Raw genomic sequence first — 19,259 nt, forward strand, 5'->3', positions numbered from 1 at the left:
TGGTTAAAATATATTTAAAAAATAAGTTAGAAAATGTGTTTATCCGAGCGAAATATTTTGTTTAAAAAAATTTAGCTATCCAAAGTTCCAAACACCCCATCGATTCCTGAGCAGCGTTGAGGTGTGATCGCAATTTTGCTATACTTCCCACTTCCTGCGGCTTCTTCTCATACGTCGGTCTGGAACACTTTTAAGTCTAGGCCTGTAAAACCAAGTAGGCCGCGGTGTAGCCCAATAATATAACCCAAGAGGGTCCACCTCTTTGAACCAAATCTTGCTGTGCACAACAGTGAGAGTTTTTATTTTATTTTATGATTATTAGAGTTATTATTACTTTTTTTTTTTTTTGCATTTTTGCAACGTTTTATCACAAATTTCAAGCACAGAAATATATAATTTGCCATTTCTTATATGCAATACTACACTAGCTCGAAACCAAAAAGGAATGGTACGAGTACTTATGGATATTTGATGACTTTTTATCTTTTTTTTTTTTTTATCGCAACGATAGGATTCTTATAATCTAATTTAGCCTAATATAGGGGAAGGAAGAAGAGACTCGATGTGAGTAGAAACTCCATCAAAGATGGTCAACAAAAACTGTCACATATAGTGACAATTTTTGGTGGGAGGTCAACGAAGGCTGGATAGTGACTAAAGAGATTTTTGCTCCTCTCTTTTTCATTTTAGATCATGTGTTTTAATTGTCTACGTTGGACCATTCATTTAACCAAAACATTAGATCTTAGGTCCTTTCCTTTTGTTTTTATATTATTTAAAATCCACCAAGAATTTCTTTGTTTTTGTTGTTAATGATGTTTTTGAGCTTATGAGTTCTAATCATGGTTTTTGTTGGACAATTTAATCTTACCATAAATGGATCATATAAAATGGTTAACATTTTGACTTGTAACTTCTATATTGCCCTTGATTTGATGGAGATTTTTGTGCCAACAAAAAAAAAAATAGTTGTTGTTGTTGCCGTAAAATTATAAAATTAGATAGTACAATATTCAAAGAGTAAGCACTAAGTTCAAAATTGAGAGACAAAATTGACATGCGCACAAAAAGTTGAAGGACTAAACTAGCGATTTCTGCATAGTAATATAATACTCAATCCCCGCCGTCAAGTCACCCTCTGCTCCGTGTCGCACCGCATCTCCGCCGAGAAAGCGGGAGCCACGCCACCACCTTCTGTCACAAGGTAACGGAGAAAATGATTCTCACACACCACAAACTCTCCGCTTTCCACTGCATTTTTCAATTATAATCGACTTAAACTATCTTCAAAAGCCAAACTTTCCCCTAAGAGTCATAATCAGACCAAACGATGGCGTCTTTGCTCTTCCGGCGACGACTCCGAGCTTCCATTTCTCCTTCTACCCTGCTACGAGGTACTTTAGTTATCTATTCTGTACTGTTCTCAATTTCAATTTTTGGTTTTTTCCTGTTTTGCTGGTAAGTTTTTTCTTCTTTTAAAAAAAAAAAAAATTCTTTTGGGCTTATAGCGTAGATTAACTGGAAATGATTGACAATTTATTTAAGAAAGAATAACTTTATACAATTTACGTTCGTATAATGATCAGAGAATGAAAGAGAGCTGTTATATTAGTTCTTTTCTTGGGACTGTTTTAGGATCTATTGGTTCATAAATGGCTGATAACACTCTAGAATTGGATAAAAGTTAAAGCTTTTACATGTTAGTAATACCCATGGTTCTGAAGACTCTAACTTTTTAGCTCATTTTTTCTTGTCTAGTTTTGGTTTTCAATGAATTAGGGAGCAAATGATGTGTTTTGTTTCTTTTCCATTCAGCGATGCACTTGCAAAAATGGCACCATTTTGGGCTATTTTCCTGTCACCTACATTGTATATAAGCAGTGGAAAGCACTTGACCAGTGTCACCGGTAAACACACCAATGAAAGAGAGAAAAAGAGAAGAAGTGAAACTGATTTGTCACGTAAATGGTGTATGTATATGCACTTAATAGCCCATTTGAGCTTTGTACGTGTGCTTGAATGGCGTAAATGCTAGATAAGTAACATTGTGGTGTTGGTGATGTATTTGTAATGTTATATTGTCTTGATTTCTTTCCAAAGGGTAGAATATGTGGTTTATTACCAAGTTTTGAGCTGAACAAATTTTGGACATGATGAAGCTTGAATACACCTTACAATGATCTAGTATTGGGATACAAAAGAAGTGGTTGAAAGGTTGAAATAGAAGGCAAAAAAATTTGGGAAACTTGTTATCTCCTTAATCATTCCAGGAGTTCATAGAAGAACGAATGAATTCATCCTCACTTTTAATTTTTTAAAATTGCAATAATCTTGATTAACCTTTCACTAACTTGAAATCTGGTATTACTAGGTTATGTAATATAAGCTTGAACTAGCAAGACTTGCTATCTTACTTGACTTACATTTAGCAGGCTTAATCTGCTGGGAATATTTTGGAAAATACTTTAAGCTAAGAGTTGATACCGGCTTGGCTGTTTGTGATTGCATCAATGTTCATATTCTTACAGTAAGGTGATCTTTGGATCGATGCTGTAGCATTTGTACTGTGATTGGGAAGATCATTCAATATTTGCTTCTGAGCATTTTATATTCCTGATACACTTATCGTTAGCAGTCTGGTTTATCTTAGCAGATTATATACCTACCCTGAGATATAAGGAAAAGTTGCATTGAAGTGTCGTTGTTAAATTTGATTGTCACGATTCATGATATTCTTTCACCCTCATATATATTTATATTTTCTATTCAGATAAAGTTGAACTCTACGGGCTTCCTTTCAAATCAAACATCGTGGTGTCGTTTGGTATTTGTAATTGCTTTAGGCAGCTCAGTAGTTCTGGTGATGCAAAGAAATTTGACTTCACAGACCTCACGTAAGCATCATTTGCCATGGTGTCACTGCTATGCTGTTTAATTTTATAGCAAACTTTCATTTTTTAGGGACTTTATATGTATTTCTTGAATTGTAATGTACTTTTCCCATACGCTGTTTGAGTTTGCTATTGTCCCCATATTGTTGGGTGCACTTTTTTACATCATTTTCTCTCTTGAACTTTAGCCATCCTCATACTTGGTACCCAAATGCTCGAAGGAAAAAGCGGAAGATCTTTTTACATGTTGGTCCAACAAATAGTGGTAAAACACATCAGGCTTTGAAACAATTGGAGTCGAGTTCTTCTGGTATTGAAATTCAGCAGTATCTTCATATTTACTGTCTTAAATTAGGAGTTGCCAGCTGAATTAGGAATTTGATGCAAAATATGCTTCAGGTATTTATTGTGGGCCATTGAGACTTTTGGCATGGGAGGTGGCAAAAAGATTGAACAAGGCAAATGTTCCTTGCAATCTGATTACCGGACAAGAAAGGGAGGAGGTAGATGGTGCGAAACATAAAGCTGTTACAGTGGAGATGGCTGATGTTACATACAACTATGATTGTGCTGTTATTGATGAAATTCAGGTCAGCTAGCAGCTTGGACTGATATCATTATGGCTAAAATCTTTATGTTCATCAATTTAGATGGACATTATGATCATTGTGATCATTATGATCAATTTAGATGGACTGATATCATTATGACCATTATGGCTAAACAACACCAAATATTGTTTTTCATTGGAAATTTTACAAGATGGACAACATGGGAAGTTTTTTTTAATTTCTTTGACCTTTTAAACAATGACAAATATTTTGGGACGCATATAATTGGTAATCATGAACATCTAACTGACATTACAATGTAGATTTTGATGGCAGGACTCCTTATCTCTTTATGCATTTTGAGAAACTCTTTATATGTTTCATTTTGTTATTAGCATCAATCTGAAGAAAAGTATGCTGTAAGAATACTTCATGTTATCGTCTATGTTATCCAAGACAAACATTATGATCATGGTGCCTCCTAAACTCTGACATATATTTTGGTGCAAAACTTTACCCTTTTTTTGGGTATTCAGCTACAAAATTAAGTTCCCTCTTCTCTTTCTATATTGATATCATAATAGTTGCCAGCTTGTCATTCTCATGAACTCCATCCTTGCTGCAGATGTTAGGGTGCAAGACAAGGGGATTCTCATTCACTCGTGCTTTACTAGGAATTTCTGCAAATGAGCTACACCTTTGTGGAGATCCTGCTGCTGTTCCTTTAATTGAAGAAATACTTAAAGTTACTGATGATGATGTCAAGGTATTACAAGTGCATATCTATTTGATGACTAAGGCATGTCTCTTTCATATGAGTTTGGTATAGCCGCTTGAGGATTGATCTTTCAAATATGAATATCACTTCTTGCTGTTCAAGTAATGTTGATCCCAAAGTTATAAAACAAAGTATATCTGTTTTTCTATTTCTTGGAAAATATTATTATGTAATAGGAGAAGTTAGTTTAAAATGGGTATCGTGTGATTGTGATGGAAAACTATGACATTGAGAATGCAGTACCTTTCCAAGATTGTTGTTATGTATCTTGCTGTCAGGCTCATTTCCTGCATACATAGTTTTTGGCATTTTAAAGATATGTTTGGTTTTTCTCCATGCTGGAATCTGCTTTGTTCAACATTTTGCTTTCTCAATCTCTTAATAGGGATAAGTGCCGTTGAATATGTTTTCATCTGATCCATATATTACATGATTTGTCATCTAAATGCCAGTTCCTATACTTTTGCTTAGTTCTTTTCTTTATTTTCTTTCTTCTTTAGGTTCAACATTATGACAGGCTTTCACCTCTCATTCCTCTGAAGGTCCCTCTTGGATCTTTCTCCAATATTCGCACAGGTGACTGCATTGTGACGTTTTCAAGGCAGGAGATATACAGATTGAAGGTTGGTAATAAGTTTTTAACATGCTTTGTGCTAGCCCAGAGATTCCCTTTCAATTCCATAACTATATGCCCACAATATGGGATTTATGAGCTTGATTTGAACAACAGTAAAATATGTGTTTCGTATAACCTATTTTTGAATCTAGCAGAAAGTTGCTTAAGTGCAATGATCTATGCATGTAATGAGCCTCTTACTGGCTTAGTAGCCTAGTGTATGAGTTTTTAGTAAGTACTAATATTAGAAGTTGATTTTGGTGGATGTTTTGTGATACACGAAAAAGGTTTTGTTGCTTGTTTGCATCTTTTTTTTTTTTTTGGTGTGATCTGGCAGGTTTAAATGATGCAATAATCATTTTAGAACCACCTTGGTTTAGCTTGTTGTGGGTATTGTACTTTTGTATAGCCATCTATACCTGTTAAGTTGCATGTGGTGGCAAAACTGTATCATCTTGAATTACATCTTTTGCTTCTGCTTATACTATCTCGATCATACTTTTTCTTCTTCAATGGTAACAGAAACAAATCGAAGCTGGGAAAAGGCATCTTTGTTCTGTAGTTTATGGTTCATTGCCGCCTGAGACTCGAACAAGACAGGTTTAAGTTTCTCTCCTCTGAGTGTCTAACTAGAATAGGATTTCTGATCCTCTTGCTACAAGCCTAACTTGATCACTAGCAATTGCAATTGTTGTCATCTGCACAACTTTATTTATTTCTTTTTCTGTTTAATTATTAGCTGAAAGGGATTTTCTGTCACCTAGTTATTGTCCTATCTGGAGTCCTTTGCAATAGAAATATTTACTTTTTTTTTATTTCTCCTATACTGGACACAATTTACTATCCTTCAAAGTTTGAAGTTTATGGTTTATCAAACGAGCATATCAGTGTAATAATCTATGATATGGACTGCAATATTTTATTTGATAGCATCTTTTCTTGCCAAAATCAATATGCTTCTTTAGATGATGATCATTCTTTTTTCTGCTACTAATAAATTAGCAATCAGCTGAGCTAATATATTTATCAGAATTGCAGGCAACCAGGTTCAACGATGCTGAAAGTGACTTTGATGTTCTTGTAGCTAGTGATGCTATTGGGATGGGTCTTAATCTTAACATCTCTAGAATCATATTTTCAAAGTTGGAAAAATTTGATGGTATGGAGACACGGGAACTTACTGTTCCAGAGATCAAACAAATTGCAGGTATGTGACACAAACTGCCTGATTTATGTTCTATTTTACCATCAATGTCAATCTTAATATATGCGCAGGATTTTAGTAATAGTTTTAGTCTTGCATCTTTCTGAGGGTGGCGTATTAAAACAAACCGAAATTGGAGGAAGATTGTTCATGTGCTGGTTATTGTTCTTTCTGTTCATGTTTTAATAATCAGCAATAATCATTTGCTTTTGCTTTATGATTAAATGGAGAAATAACCATGCACATTATCACCCCTGTGTGTCTGTCATGTGCAAGTGGTGAGGCTAGGGAAATTTGTACTGTTGTTGTCAAATACTTCAGATATATGGATTCATATTTATCTGCAAGCATGCGTGCATACATTCATACATAGCCAATATCCATAGTGCATGAGTACGTAGACAGAGGGAAAGAGCAGAAGAACGAGAGAGAGAGAGAGAGAGAGCAATAAGAACCTAGAGTTCAGAATTTTTTTGTTGTAACCAGTTGATTGCTTCAACAGTAATAAGATTAGGATAGGTCCATGGGGATAGTTATTGCAACTTGTACTTATCTATTGCTTGTTGCTGTTTCTGGCAGGAAGAGCTGGTAGGTATGGATCCAAATTTCCAGTTGGTGAAGTAACTTGTCTAGATGCAGAAGATCTGCCCCTCCTTCATTCATCCCTAAATTCTCCGTCTCCAATTTTGGAGGTGTTGGAATGTTTCTGAACTATGCATCAGTCTTTGTTTATCTTTGGCTATTGTTAAGCACTCTACATTTAAATATGGTATAGATGACTAAGTTAATTGTGCTTTGTGATCCAGAGAGCAGGATTATTTCCAAGCTTTGACCTTTTGTTGATGTATTCTCGTCTTCATCCTAAGCACAGCCTATACCAGATTTTGGTAGGCACCTCCTCTCTCTTTCTCTAGCTTTCTCTCTCTCATGTAGGTTATGAATGTCTTGAAAAGTTTTTTGCTTGTGAATTATTACTTAAAAAAGTGTACTTTTATCTAAATTGTTGATAGTAATGTAAAAAAAAGGTTATTCACTTTAGATGATTGATCACCTTATTTCCTTCTGCCTCATTTTTTTGGTTTTCTCTTTCCTTGCAGGAACATTTTGCAGAGAATGCCAAGTTATCTGCAAACTACTTCATTGCAAATTGTGAAGAAATGTTGGTAAGTAATTTCTCTCTCATTTTCTTTCTCTTTCCTTTTGTAGTTGTTCAAGGTCCATTTTGACTTTTTTGTTGTGTTTTGGATTGGTTTTCTTCAAACTTTGATTTGCTGAAAATATCTTTCTTGAAACAGAAAGTTGCTGCTGTTATTGATGAGCTACCCCTTGAACTGGATGATAAGTATCTCTTTTGTATGAGGTAATGCCTTTCTTTCCTTAGCCAGAAATTTTGTTCCATTTTAATTCTGAAAACTTTTTAACCTTTTGTTTCTTGTTGCTACTTTTACAGAGTTCCACTCTACTTCTAGTTTGTATACATTTTGCCCAAATTCGAAACTGAAACCTTATCTTGAACAAGCTAGATTTTGATTAAGAAAAGTAAAGTAGTTGCATGTAATTTGGTTTAGTTTCATGAAATCATGCAGTAAAAATAATGAGTTGTGCTTTTGTAGCCCAGTTGACATGGATGATTACATCTCATCTCAGGGCCTTACACAGGTAACTTTCTTTTTAGTTATTGAATAGCTAAACTTGCTTGTTTTGATGGAAAAACTTATTCAACCCTTTTGTGGTTGACAGTTTGCTCACAATTATTCTCAACGTGGCATTGTCCGGCTTAAGGAGATATTTACCCCAGGAACATTGAAGGTGCCAAAAACCCACACTGCTCTTAAGGAGTTGGAATCTATTCACAAGGTTAGGGTGTATGGTTTTCTAAAGTTTGAGAGATAAACATGAAGAGATTAAACTTTTAGAGCTGTAGAAGATCCTATAGTGCCTGCAATACCGCACAAAAGTACTCAGCCTCTTTGCCATCATTTCAATGTTGTAGCAACTGCATATGCTAAGTTTAGTTTCCATGGATGTCTGAAGGTTTTAGACCTCTATGTTTGGTTGAGTTTTCGGCTCGAAGATAGCTTCCCAGATCGTGAACTGGCGTCTTCACAGAAGAGCATTTGCAGCTTGTGAGTATTGTTAACTAATTTTGTCGCTACTTGCCTTCCATGTAGTTCATTAGCATATCACTTTTCGCTGCATTTTAGGTTGATCGAGGAATTTTTGGAAAGACTTGGGTGGCAGAAGCCAAAGTCCAGAAAGTTATCTCGATATAGTGCCTTCAATTCTTTATTATCTGCAGAAATGAGACAGCATCTTTGAGTTTCCTTGCCCCTGGAGTTAATTATCCTGCTCAGGCTTTCTTAGAATTCCTGGAAAGGCAGATCTCGGGTCATTAGAATTGACACTTCTCCCTCTCCAGTCTCCTCCCGGCGTGCAATATTCTGTATCTTCATGTTGCTCTTATTCATACTGTTGGTTTTCCGTTTCTAACCTTTTTGACTACATTGGATTGGATTGGAGTTCTACCCGTGGTTCTTCAAAAAGGGCAAAGCGAGGAATCTGGACGCAGTCACAGTTGTATCATAATTAGTTATAATGTGCTGTTAATACTTTTATCCTATTCATTGTATATGTGTATCATCAGCATTCTTGCACGCAAAATAGCTATAGAATAGTTTGGAAAGGTAGACCTGCAAAAGCATTTGAAGCAAAGTTTGAATGATGTATCACCAACTGCTCGTCAGATGTAACATGGGATCATCCTGGAATATAACTCATTGCAGCCCACGATTCATTGCCATTTTCGTTGTTAAATTGAGTTTTCATTTTCGCCTGCAGCAAACTGTTTGAAAGTGTGACATTTTTAGCCGAAGTTCAGTAGTATTAGAGCCTTTTTGTGTGTCTTTTAAATGACAGAAGTTGACTTCAGCACCAGACTGCATCTTCTGCTCGTCTTTAAAGTCCATTCCCTCCTCTTCTAAAGCACCGAACATTCATGACATCATAGTACTCGTTGCTTTTTCTTGTATTTATTTTGTTTTATTTCGGTTAAAGTAGTTCCCGTAGGGTATAAAGCATAGACATTTATCATGCTACTGATATGTAACAGTAACAGATTATCAATGCACTCATCTTTGGTTGAAGAATCAAACAGAGTGCCGTCCAAAAGATAGGCCTTGTACGGTGTCAGCTGGGGAAGTTTTTTGTTTCTTGAAAAAACACTTTAATAAGCTAAAAAACAGAGGCCCCTCGCTTCTGTCTTCAAAACAGAAGAAGATGCTCACGGTTGAAACTTTTCATCATTTTACTGATTTTACACCTACGATCTCAAGGAAAACATATGTCCACAACAGAGACTTCTGTTCCTTTTGAGCGAAAAACAGACAAGAAGATAGTCATCGCAATTCATTTTCCTTGTGGGGTTATTCATAGTGTAAGGTCCCGGCCAGCAAAATGGACGCGGCTTCCATAAACAATATATTATGTGACAGACAAGAAGATATTCAAGCTATTTCATTCTGACAAATGACATTGCAACATTGCATTTAAATTCTACATAATTAGTAACTACTTTCAGTAGCAGGACATATCAGGTTGCAAAATCGATACTTTTTGGCTCTAAACTTTTTGCCGATAGAGTTCTCTCACTTTTCTAATTTTCACAATTGTCTTTTTCAAAGGAAGATGGATCAGAAGCTGAATTCTCCTTGATCTTAAAGAGTTGAGCACAGGAGGAATTAGATCAGATCACATGTTGGCTTTTCCAGTTCTGATTGGCAATACTTGCTGCTAAGTTTGTAGCTGGTGATACTTTGCATCTCAGGTAAATGAAGAAAAGAAAGACTGCCATTCAGGTTTTTTTTTTTTTCAAATCACTTACAGATGCCAAAGCATTCATTCCTGAACCTGAATAAAGCTCTTAGAAGAATCAATAGATCCTTGTACTTTAGCCTGTAGCATCAGTTCTTCAATCCTTTCTTTTTCTTTCTCCATACCCTTCTCCTGAAGTCCCTTCACAAGCTTTCTGTACATGGCATCTGTAGGAACAAAACCTCTCTTCACTGATTCCTCAAAAAATGAACAAGCACGATTTAGGTTCCCATGTGCACAGAGCCCACTCACCAGAAGTGTATATGTTCCCAGATCAAAGCTGATATTATTCTTAAACATGTGCCTCAACAGAAAGGAAAGCACCTTCATTCTTCTCAATCTACAGCACATCTTTAACAATGGCGCATAAGTTTGAAGATCAGGCTTGCATTGCCTCTCCTCCATTTGTTTAAGCAGCATTAAGGCATCCAATTCTTCAGAGTGCCGTGCAGAAGCAGCAATCATTGTGTTATATGTCAATGTATCCGGATCAACTCCTTGCTTAGCCATATCCTCAAATAGTTCACGAGCATCCTTCAGTCTCCCGGATTTACTTAAATTTTCAATCAAAGTGCTATAAAATGAACTATCAGGAACACAACCATTCTGATTCATCATCTCATAATATTCTAAGGCTCTATTCATTTCCTTTGCCTTCCCAAGTGCAGTCACTATAATGGTGTATGTCACCACAGAAGGCATAAGTCCTAGCTCCTGCATAGCCTTTAACTTACGGTCAACTTTCCGAAAATCTTTATCACGACAATATAATTCAATAAAGCAAGTGTATGTGACCACATCAGGATTAAAACCATGTCTTTTCATCTTGCCCACGGTCTTCCTAGCTTCTCCTAGTTTCCTAGCTCTGCACCAGCCATGGACTAACATGTTAAAAGTAGAAGCATTTGGAGATACAATATCCTTATATTCTAAGATGACTTCTTCAGCATGCTCAACTCCTCGATCCTTAATCAAAGCATCTACCAAAATATTCAATGCATAAATATCCTTGGGCACTCCATATTGGTCCGAATTTCTAAACACATCTATAGCATCAACGAACCTCCCGGCCTTTGCAAGTCTTCTTATGACTTTACTTATCGTAACCAATGTAATGCAACCTTCCAACTGCCGCATTTCTTCCACCAAATCAAACATGAGATCAAATTTCCTCAATTTCCCCAAATTATCAATCATCAAATTATACAACTCAGGTGACAACTTAAAACCTCCCTGTAATTTGGCCCACCTAAAAAACCCCAAACACGGAATCCAATCAAAACTGAATCTTTCCAAAATTTGCTTAACCAAATCCTCTGTTACATCAACTCTACAACCATTTAATGCTTCTAGAACAGCATCCTGTGATTTAAACTCACTTTTCAGAATCTTACTAATCTTATCAGCTTCACTATCTGACAAATCACCTACTTTGCTTTCAGTATCAACTCCTGGGCGATGAAGCTCGTGACTGTCAATCCAATCTGAGACTGAGGGGAGCACAAATTCCTCATCTTCTACATTATTCACCTCATTGTTTGAAGATTTAACCCAATGTGGAAGTCCAGGAGACTCAACAGTCACAACAACCGAATCTTCAACTTGAACTGACTCAGCCACAGTGCAAAAGGGATTCCACAAGAAATGATTCCCATCAGATACATATCTAACGTCTGTAGTAAACCTAGTAGAACTTATTCGAGCTCTAAAATGCCAAAAAGAGTGGAAAAGCCTCAATCTTGATGGCATTTTCCAGTAACCTAAAAACAGCCAAACAAAACAATGACCAAGCAATTCAACCAATTGAGCAAAAGGGTACTTCTTTATAGCATCCTGAAGTTTATCTATTGATCATATCAGAGAAGAGCAAATGTTTTTCTTACATAATCCGGCAGCAAAAGCAAATAGAAATGCGGAAAGGACATAGGTAAAAAATGACTCTATTTTGGGTTCCCTGCCGCCAAAACACCTATATATCTATGCATACAAACGCTAAAAACTAAAAGGGAATTTAGTAATTCGAGTTGCTTGATGATTATTTATGCGTTTGCATCACATGGGTTTGTACAGAGACTCAAAAAATGACGACAGCACATAGCAAAAACAATCTCCATAATGAAATAACAGTATTGTGAGAATTGAGAAAGAGGTAAAAAGAGAGACAGTGGAGCTTCACCTTGCTTGTAATCACCCCGAAGAAGACGAAAAGAGGCAGGACACCCAAGGCAAAAAAGGAGCAAGGGGAAAACTGAAAATGAACCGAGGTGGGTAAAATAAAGGGTTAATTACATTTACCTCCCCTGAGGTTTGATCAAATAACGAATCGATCCCTGAGATTTGACCAAATAACAAAAAGGTCCCTCAACCGTTAGTCATTGTTGACTGTTAGGGTTAATTACATTTACCCCCTGAGATTTGATCAAATAATGAATTGATCCCTAAAATTTGACCAAATAACAGATTCCTCCCCCACATTAACTTCTGTCACTTATATGTAACGGAAATAGCCAAAAGTTTGAATAACCCTTATTGATTTCCATCAAATTTTTGACCTATCGATTTTTGTGTTTTCAGAAAAAAATTTTGGTTAACAGATAAAATTTTGAATCCAACAAATTATTAATTTATTTAACAGATAAAATCAGAGTAAATTTTGATAGACCTTGTAATACAAAATTTGCCATACATGTATTTTGTAATTTGGTGAAATAGTGTGACAAATTTTGGATTACATGGGGTAATACCCATTATCCCATAAAATACCAGTGCTTTACGACTTTTCCCAATTATATGAACAAAGTACCTATTTTTTCAAAAAATAATTTATTTAAAAGATAAAGTAAAATTAAAATTTCTAGCGAATAAGAGGGTTGAAAATGTAGTACGCATTTTTTCTTTCCATAATGTACCAACTCCTTATACTTTTCCTATATTATATAAATGAAGTACCAGCTTTCTATTGGCATTTTACTCTATTTATTAGTAACTCATTGTAAAACCAAACTAGCAGAAGGCTTTTCTACACAAAACACTTTGTCATGGCCGATTAAGTAGTCAAAGGATATTTGAGAATCTGGTAATGGTCTCATTTTTTAAAATCATGTCCGTCTCATTTTTGTGGTGGATTGAGTGAACCTTTACATTGCTTCTATAATTTTTCTTTCATCGCTCAATTGTCTGTTTCCTTTTTTCACTCTACTTTTTTTTCCATTCCTTTCTTTGCTTTTCACATTTTAATTTCTTTTTTGTTTTCTAAGCTTTTCTTCTTTCTTCATTTTCTTTCTTTTGTTCCTTTATGCGCATATTTTATCAAGTTTGATTATTACATGCTTGGTTTTTTTCTTTTATACTGGTTAAAAACTGTTTTGTTTAAGTAATAAACTCTTAGTTTAATTCGTTATTATTGAAACCACCTTCAATTTTTTAACGGTAAGTTTTCTCTAACTACAAGTTTTACAAAGAGGGTAAATATGATATTTTACTACTTCTATTTAAGTGTCTTTGACGAGATTACTTAAAAAGGAGGTACATGTAATATTACCATACCACAGGGATTTAAAAGTAGTTTGGTCAAACCACAAGGGAGATGGATGTAATTAATCCTTAAAAATTTGATGGAAATCAATAAGGGTTATTTAGATTTTTGGCTATTTCCATTACATATAAGTGACAAAAATTAGTGTGGGGGAGGAATCTGTTATTTGGTCAAATTTTAGGGATCGATTCGTTATTTGGTCAAATCTCAAGGGGGTAAATGTAATTAACCCTAACAGTCAACGGCAAAGACTAACGGTTGAGGGACCTTTTTGTTATTTGGTCAAATCTCAGGGATCGATTCGTTATTTGGTCAAACCTCAGGGGAGGTAAATATAATTAACCCTAAAATAAAATACGTTTTGGGGTTTGGCCCTTTGGTCCCCCAGTTTTGGCAGGGTTTAGCGTTTACCAGTGAAGTATGAATAGTTATTTCTTTTTATTTTTTAGTTTATTATTATTATTATTATTACTATGTTAATTATCATCAGTTTTTTAGTTTTTTTTTTGGGTTGCGAAACATAAGTGTTGTGTGATATTTGATGGAAAACGGTTTAATACTAATGATTATTTTTTGTGACGTTTTATAATAACTAATTCTAAATCCATTACTTGAACAGGAAATAGTCTAATTATGCTCCTTTTTTTTTTGATAATTGAAAAAATATATAGTTATAAAGTACGTAAGATTTATTTGTTGTTTAATTTCCATATAACTAATTTGTCAAAAGCCCTTTTCTGTATCGTACAAAAAATTAGGGGTGGCAATTCGGGTCCAAATCAGGTTGGCGGGTCGGGTTCGGGTCAACCCGTCAGAAAATCTGTTGACCCGAACCCGACCCGCCAACCCGTGACGGGTCAGGTATGTTGACCCGAACCCGAAAATTTCAGGTTGACGGGTTGGCGGGTCGACCCGAAATGACCCGAAACTTAATTTTAATTTATTAATTTATCACTGTAATTTCTAATAAAATTAATTTCTCACAAAATTAATTACATAATCAAGTAATAAAAATTTAAATAAATAATTCCAAACCAAATCTAAAATAAATTAAACACAATAAAAGTGTTTTATCCCAAACAAAATATAAATAAATTAAAACAGTATAAAGTAAAAAATAATATAATATATTATTTGTCCAAATATAATAATTTCAACTTCACACAAATTAAATAAATTCATTTAGGATTAAGTAATTAATGCCTTTGAAAAAAAGAATAACTTAGTTTAGTTAGATAAAATTATTTTTATGTTTATTAAATTATTTTTAATTCGTAAACGGGTCATATCGGGTCATATCAGGTCACCACGGATTGACCCGAAATCGACCTGTTTTCTTTTCGGGTTCATCGGGTCCAACCCGATTCTGACCCGAATTCCCGAAACCTCAACCCAAACCCATTAATTTCGTGTTAGGTTCGTGTCGTATTTTCAGGTCGTGTCGAAAATTGCCACCCCTACAAAAAATACAGAACATGTTAAGCTAATAAAGTGATACAATACTACCCAATTAAGATGAGCACCTGTCGAATTAATTATCTTTGCACTTGCTTAAAGATTATCAGAACAGGAGTCGGAGGTGGTCCGTTTAATTAAGTTGGGCCCCAGCCCGGACTTCTATTTCTCAGAAGTGCTGTTCGGAAATTTTAATCATACTTAAGGAAAAGCTTTTATTATTTCAAAACTGTTGCATCATATGTCTCCGCACAGGCCAAAAAGTTTGGATCATATGCGTCCGAACTGCATAATATATCCTTTCCATTCTTTGCAATGTTAAGTATCGCTACGCATACAACCATGGAACCAAAACAACAAAAAGAGATCGCGAGTTCGACTCCTCTGCATGCATGTGACGCCTTGAAAAGTTTTGGGCTTAACTCTTTACTTCCGAATAAGAGATTTGAGTTAGCCCTTCACCCTCGAATAAGAATCAAATTCTACGGACGCTCTCCGGACCGAATTCAGATTAGTCTTACTGAAGGTAGGAATACCAAGTGATCAAAGTAAGAAAAAAAAAACAACAACCCGAGAGTTAACTAACATTTATTTAGGCGTGAAGCATACACATGGAGACAGGACTGGGCCTTGCCTAGTCTTGCTGGTTATGAAAATAAGACTTGGAATTTCAGGGCGCTACAAAATTTAAGGAGTCTTGTTGGCTAGATAGAGATTTAGAGATTGCTCTGATGGTGTTCGGAGTGGTCCTGCAACAACCTCCGATGAGAGAGGCCCCCGAGTCGCGCCATTTCCCAACGTAGGATACAAAATCTCCTTCTGCAACCCCTGTTGTAGGCTACAGGAAGAAGAAACAATGAATTTTAGCTTCCAGTTGCAGCTATAAGATTCAGTAATTTGACAAATTCGGATGTCTCAGAGGTGTTATGAAGAAATTATATGACATACAGTCGAACTATCCCCATAAACTTCACACATTCAGTAACCAGGTTTGATGTGTAGAACCGACACAGATAAAACAATGCCCATGAAACTGAAAAATTGGTTTAGAGATACGAAAGCCTGTTGTGCTAATTGCTTGCAGTCACATGACAAAAGTTTCACCTATCGAGAAAACATGAAAGAGCTCTTCTACAGACCAAGCTACTCACCACCCATTCCTTTCTGTCAGGATCATAAGTTTCACCACTGTTCGGATATATCAGGATCGGTTTAGTAGTGACCTGCAGAAATATTAGCAAGTAAAGCAATAAGTTCCCAATACATAAATGGACATCCAAGATTTTTCGATTTCTAATTTATTGATGCAATGGAGATACGATATGTCTAATAATCATAATCCGGAATTGGTTTCTCTAATGAGAATTCTTAGAAACCTGAAAAAAAAAAGATGTTGTGATTAAAAGACTGCAATTAGAACTAAGACAAGACAACAAAGCTACCTGGATTTCCCAAGAGAATTAAAGCCAATGTTCCTAATTAAATTTTATTATCAAATTCAATTTCATTCATTTCAAATGCATCCTAGAATTGGTTATACCTTCTTGATTGATCGGACAAGTCCATCAATATATCTAGGAGCAGTGCAGTTGATTCCAACAGCAACAACTCGATCACATGAATCAGCAATTGCAGCACAATCTGATATAGGATCCCCACAAACTACATTGATCCCATCCTTAGAATTGAAAGAAAACCAGGCCGGAATTTTTATGTTCTCTTCCTCGAGAATCTCAGCATAGGCCTATATCAAGAAGCAATCAGACAAAATAGACAGCAAAACATCTAAATTGCTCCAGCAAAAGAAATGTTTGAGGTACACTGAGATAGTCACAACTCAAAAAACAATACCATAGCTTCCAATTTGTTTGGAATTGTCTCAAATGCAATCAGATCAGCACCAGAGTCAGCAAGAACCTGAACTCTTCTTCTATGGAAATCTTTCAAAGTCTCCAGAGTCACCGCATCCCCATATATGCCACTGCAATGCATGAGAAGGTCACAAGTGTTCAAGAGGAAAAGTTTCTAGCACAAGTTCAAACATTTCAATTCAGTATTTGGGCACTGAAATACTACTCTGCTTCCAATGTAAGAAGAGAATTAAAAGATTCACCTATACTCAGAGCCATCAGCAAGATAAGCTCCATAGCTTCCAACAGAAGCAGCAACAAGGAGTGGACGTTTTAAAGCTTTTGGATCACCAATAACATCCCAAGAACCTTTGCTGGCTCTATCACAATATATATCCCGTGCCTCGCGTGCTATTTCAACACTTTTCCTCAGTAAAGCTTCACCTTCTTCTCTTGATATCCCCTTAGCTACAAATCCCTGAAGAGTAGCCTGTCTCCCAAACAAGACAATTCAAAAGTCCCAAACTTCATGATAACTTCTTTCAACAATAATTAAACGATATCTTTAGGAAGGCCCGAAAGAGGGAAAAATAAAAAAAAGACAGGCACATAACCTGATATGATGCAGATATTACGATATTAGCACCAGCTTCAAGGTAATCAAGGTGTACCTGTCACGTGAAGCAAACAATAAAGAATAAAACAAGAAAACCACATGGCCAAGTTGCTGATATTTAATCGCAGTTGAAAGAATAAGGCCGAATTCATACAACTTTTTAAGCTGGCTACTTATGGCCATCATTAAAATTAGCAGACGTGCTGAATAGTTTCTTTGTCATCACTGGTAGCAATTCAGTTCCGCACTGTAACTAAGAGCCAGTAGAGTCTTATCTCTTGTAGAAAAGATAATTCTTGATAAAACAGAATACGAGTTCCAAGTGCAGAAGCAGCTGGGACCCGTGGACCTACTTTGAATCCTAAACTTGCCAACCTTAACAAATAACAAGGTCAAGCATTAAAGCATCCTAAACGAGTTATCCCACCACGCTCACGACACATATAAATGTGAATATATTGGCAATAGAGTTCAGTGAAAACAAGTTGTTCTTACCAATTCAACCAGAAATCAAATGACCCGTACACTGTAATTGAGTACATTTCACTTCCCAATGATCAATTTTTCCGAAAAGTATTGCCTATTTAACAGAGAAGGGGAAAAAAAAAGCACCCCAAAAACAACACATACACCCACACGCAGTTAACAGGGAGGCAGAGAGAGTACTCTTCTGATGAGGTGAGGGGAAGTCACGAGACATTTGGCACTCCATAGAGGATCATTGAGGTCAGCACCATGACGTTCAAGTTCTGTAGCAAGACCACCATCTATGACTGCATAACCACCACACTGGCGGAGCAAATCAGTTATTGCTGCTGATGATTCAACCATTTCTCCTCTTCCCCTATCAAGAATTCAGTACGTTAAAGACATGAGGGTGACCAGGTTATACTACTGATTCCTCCTTTCAACTAAACATGATACTACTGCTATGTAAATTTGATTACCTTTTGGTTTTCTTTCTTTTCTTTTCTGCTCTTCTTGGAATTTGGAAGTGGTTCAGCAAGCAAAGGTGGCAGAATTTTCAGTAGTTCATAGAAGCATTAAAGAGAGAGAGAGAGAGAGAGAGAGAGCAATTGAATGAAACGACATGAGAAGTAGCGTGTCCTGTCTGCTTCACAGCATTCTATTTGCCACACTTGTAGGAACACCAAAACGTGAAGTCACCCGATTGTTCCTATATTAAAATCACAATACTGGACTTTTTTATATTTTACTTTTTCTGTAGAAGTTAATATTTACTAGATGAGTATTTAACATTTACAGGAGCCTATCGCTGTCAAATAACGAGTATTAAATTTTGACCAAAAAAGAAAATAAGGAGTATTAAATTTATATCATATGTCATCGCATGGCTTTATTATTCAAATACCCTAATAAATGAATAGATCTTATATATACTGACAGTATATATATATATATATATATTGATCTAGTTATAGAAATAGTATATCATATAGCCTTTTTATTCATTTTTCCACCATTTTTTGATGCTTCGATAGATTCGTAATTTGTTGATTACCGTAGTTTAAAGGATATTCCGATCTTGATGGTTTAAAAAGAAATAAACATTGGCTAGTGCTATTTCTACACCTAGGTCAATTTTACTCCAAAACCAAAACAGCTGATTTAAAGACAATTATAATTAAAAAAACTAGTGTCATCAAAAAATTGACAGTGAAATTGCAAAAAAAAAAAAAAAAAAAGGCAAAGAAAAAGTTTTCCACAAGAAAACCAACCAATTGGTGGAATTCCAAACAAGCTGCTTGGAAGGGGCATTTTCATGATGATTTGACTAAGAGCCCACTTGAGTAGAAAACACCAGTTCAAAGATAAGTGCATAACATTAGTAATTATCACCCACAAACTCAGAATGACAAACTGCCAAAAAAA

At 35.7% G+C, this 19,259-nt stretch overlaps 3 protein-coding genes across 7 annotated transcripts; 1 reads left to right on the forward strand and 2 right to left on the reverse strand.

Moving 5' to 3' along the window:
• The first annotated feature begins 1,052 nt into the window (after nt 1–1,052).
• Nucleotides 1,053–8,840, forward strand: LOC113734156 (ATP-dependent RNA helicase SUV3, mitochondrial). 4 transcript variants are annotated; one of them, XM_072081859.1, is made up of 17 exons: nt 1,054–1,394; nt 1,816–1,970; nt 2,771–2,894; nt 3,080–3,201; nt 3,291–3,481; nt 4,068–4,208; nt 4,763–4,843; nt 5,359–5,436; nt 5,875–6,043; nt 6,620–6,732; nt 6,847–6,927; nt 7,138–7,203; nt 7,336–7,400; nt 7,654–7,699; nt 7,781–7,897; nt 8,075–8,166; nt 8,245–8,840. In XM_072081859.1, exons 2-17 carry the CDS (start codon nt 1,832–1,834, stop codon nt 8,357–8,359), a joined length of 1,740 nt encoding a protein of 579 aa, XP_071937960.1. In that variant the 5' UTR covers nt 1,054–1,394; nt 1,816–1,831; the 3' UTR covers nt 8,360–8,840. The 4 variants fall into 4 exon arrangements, with proteins under 4 accessions (XP_071937961.1, XP_071937960.1, XP_071937959.1 ...); XM_072081858.1 differs by having other exon boundaries at nt 1,056–1,394; nt 4,721–4,843; XM_027260521.2 differs by lacking the exon at nt 1,816–1,970 and having other exon boundaries at nt 1,060–1,394; nt 4,721–4,843.
• A 608-nt stretch (nt 8,841–9,448) lies between these two features.
• LOC113734383 (uncharacterized) lies at nt 9,449–12,167 on the reverse strand. Its single transcript, XM_027260909.2, has 2 exons — nt 12,087–12,167; nt 9,449–11,670 (listed from the first exon to the last, which is right to left on the reverse strand). The coding sequence occupies exon 2, from the start codon at nt 11,657–11,659 to the stop codon at nt 9,935–9,937; it is 1,725 nt and encodes a 574-aa protein (XP_027116710.1). The 5' UTR covers nt 11,660–11,670; nt 12,087–12,167; the 3' UTR covers nt 9,449–9,934.
• Nucleotides 12,168–15,473: 3,306 nt separating this feature from the next.
• LOC113734157 (homocysteine S-methyltransferase 2-like) lies at nt 15,474–18,468 on the reverse strand. Of its 2 annotated transcripts, none has more exons than XM_027260523.2 (8): nt 18,314–18,468; nt 18,033–18,210; nt 17,365–17,421; nt 17,014–17,240; nt 16,752–16,881; nt 16,441–16,644; nt 16,052–16,123; nt 15,474–15,738 (listed from the first exon to the last, which is right to left on the reverse strand). In XM_027260523.2, the coding sequence occupies exons 2-8, from the start codon at nt 18,195–18,197 to the stop codon at nt 15,571–15,573; spliced, it is 1,023 nt and encodes a 340-aa protein (XP_027116324.2). In that variant the 5' UTR covers nt 18,198–18,210; nt 18,314–18,468; the 3' UTR covers nt 15,474–15,570. The 2 variants fall into 2 exon arrangements, with proteins under 2 accessions (XP_027116324.2, XP_027116323.2); XM_027260522.2 differs by having other exon boundaries at nt 16,005–16,123.
• Nucleotides 18,469–19,259: the final 791 nt, after the last annotated feature.

Source organism: Coffea arabica, chromosome 3c (genome assembly GCF_036785885.1).
Source record: "Coffea arabica cultivar ET-39 chromosome 3c, Coffea Arabica ET-39 HiFi, whole genome shotgun sequence".
NCBI lineage: Eukaryota > Viridiplantae > Streptophyta > Magnoliopsida > Gentianales > Rubiaceae > Coffea > Coffea arabica.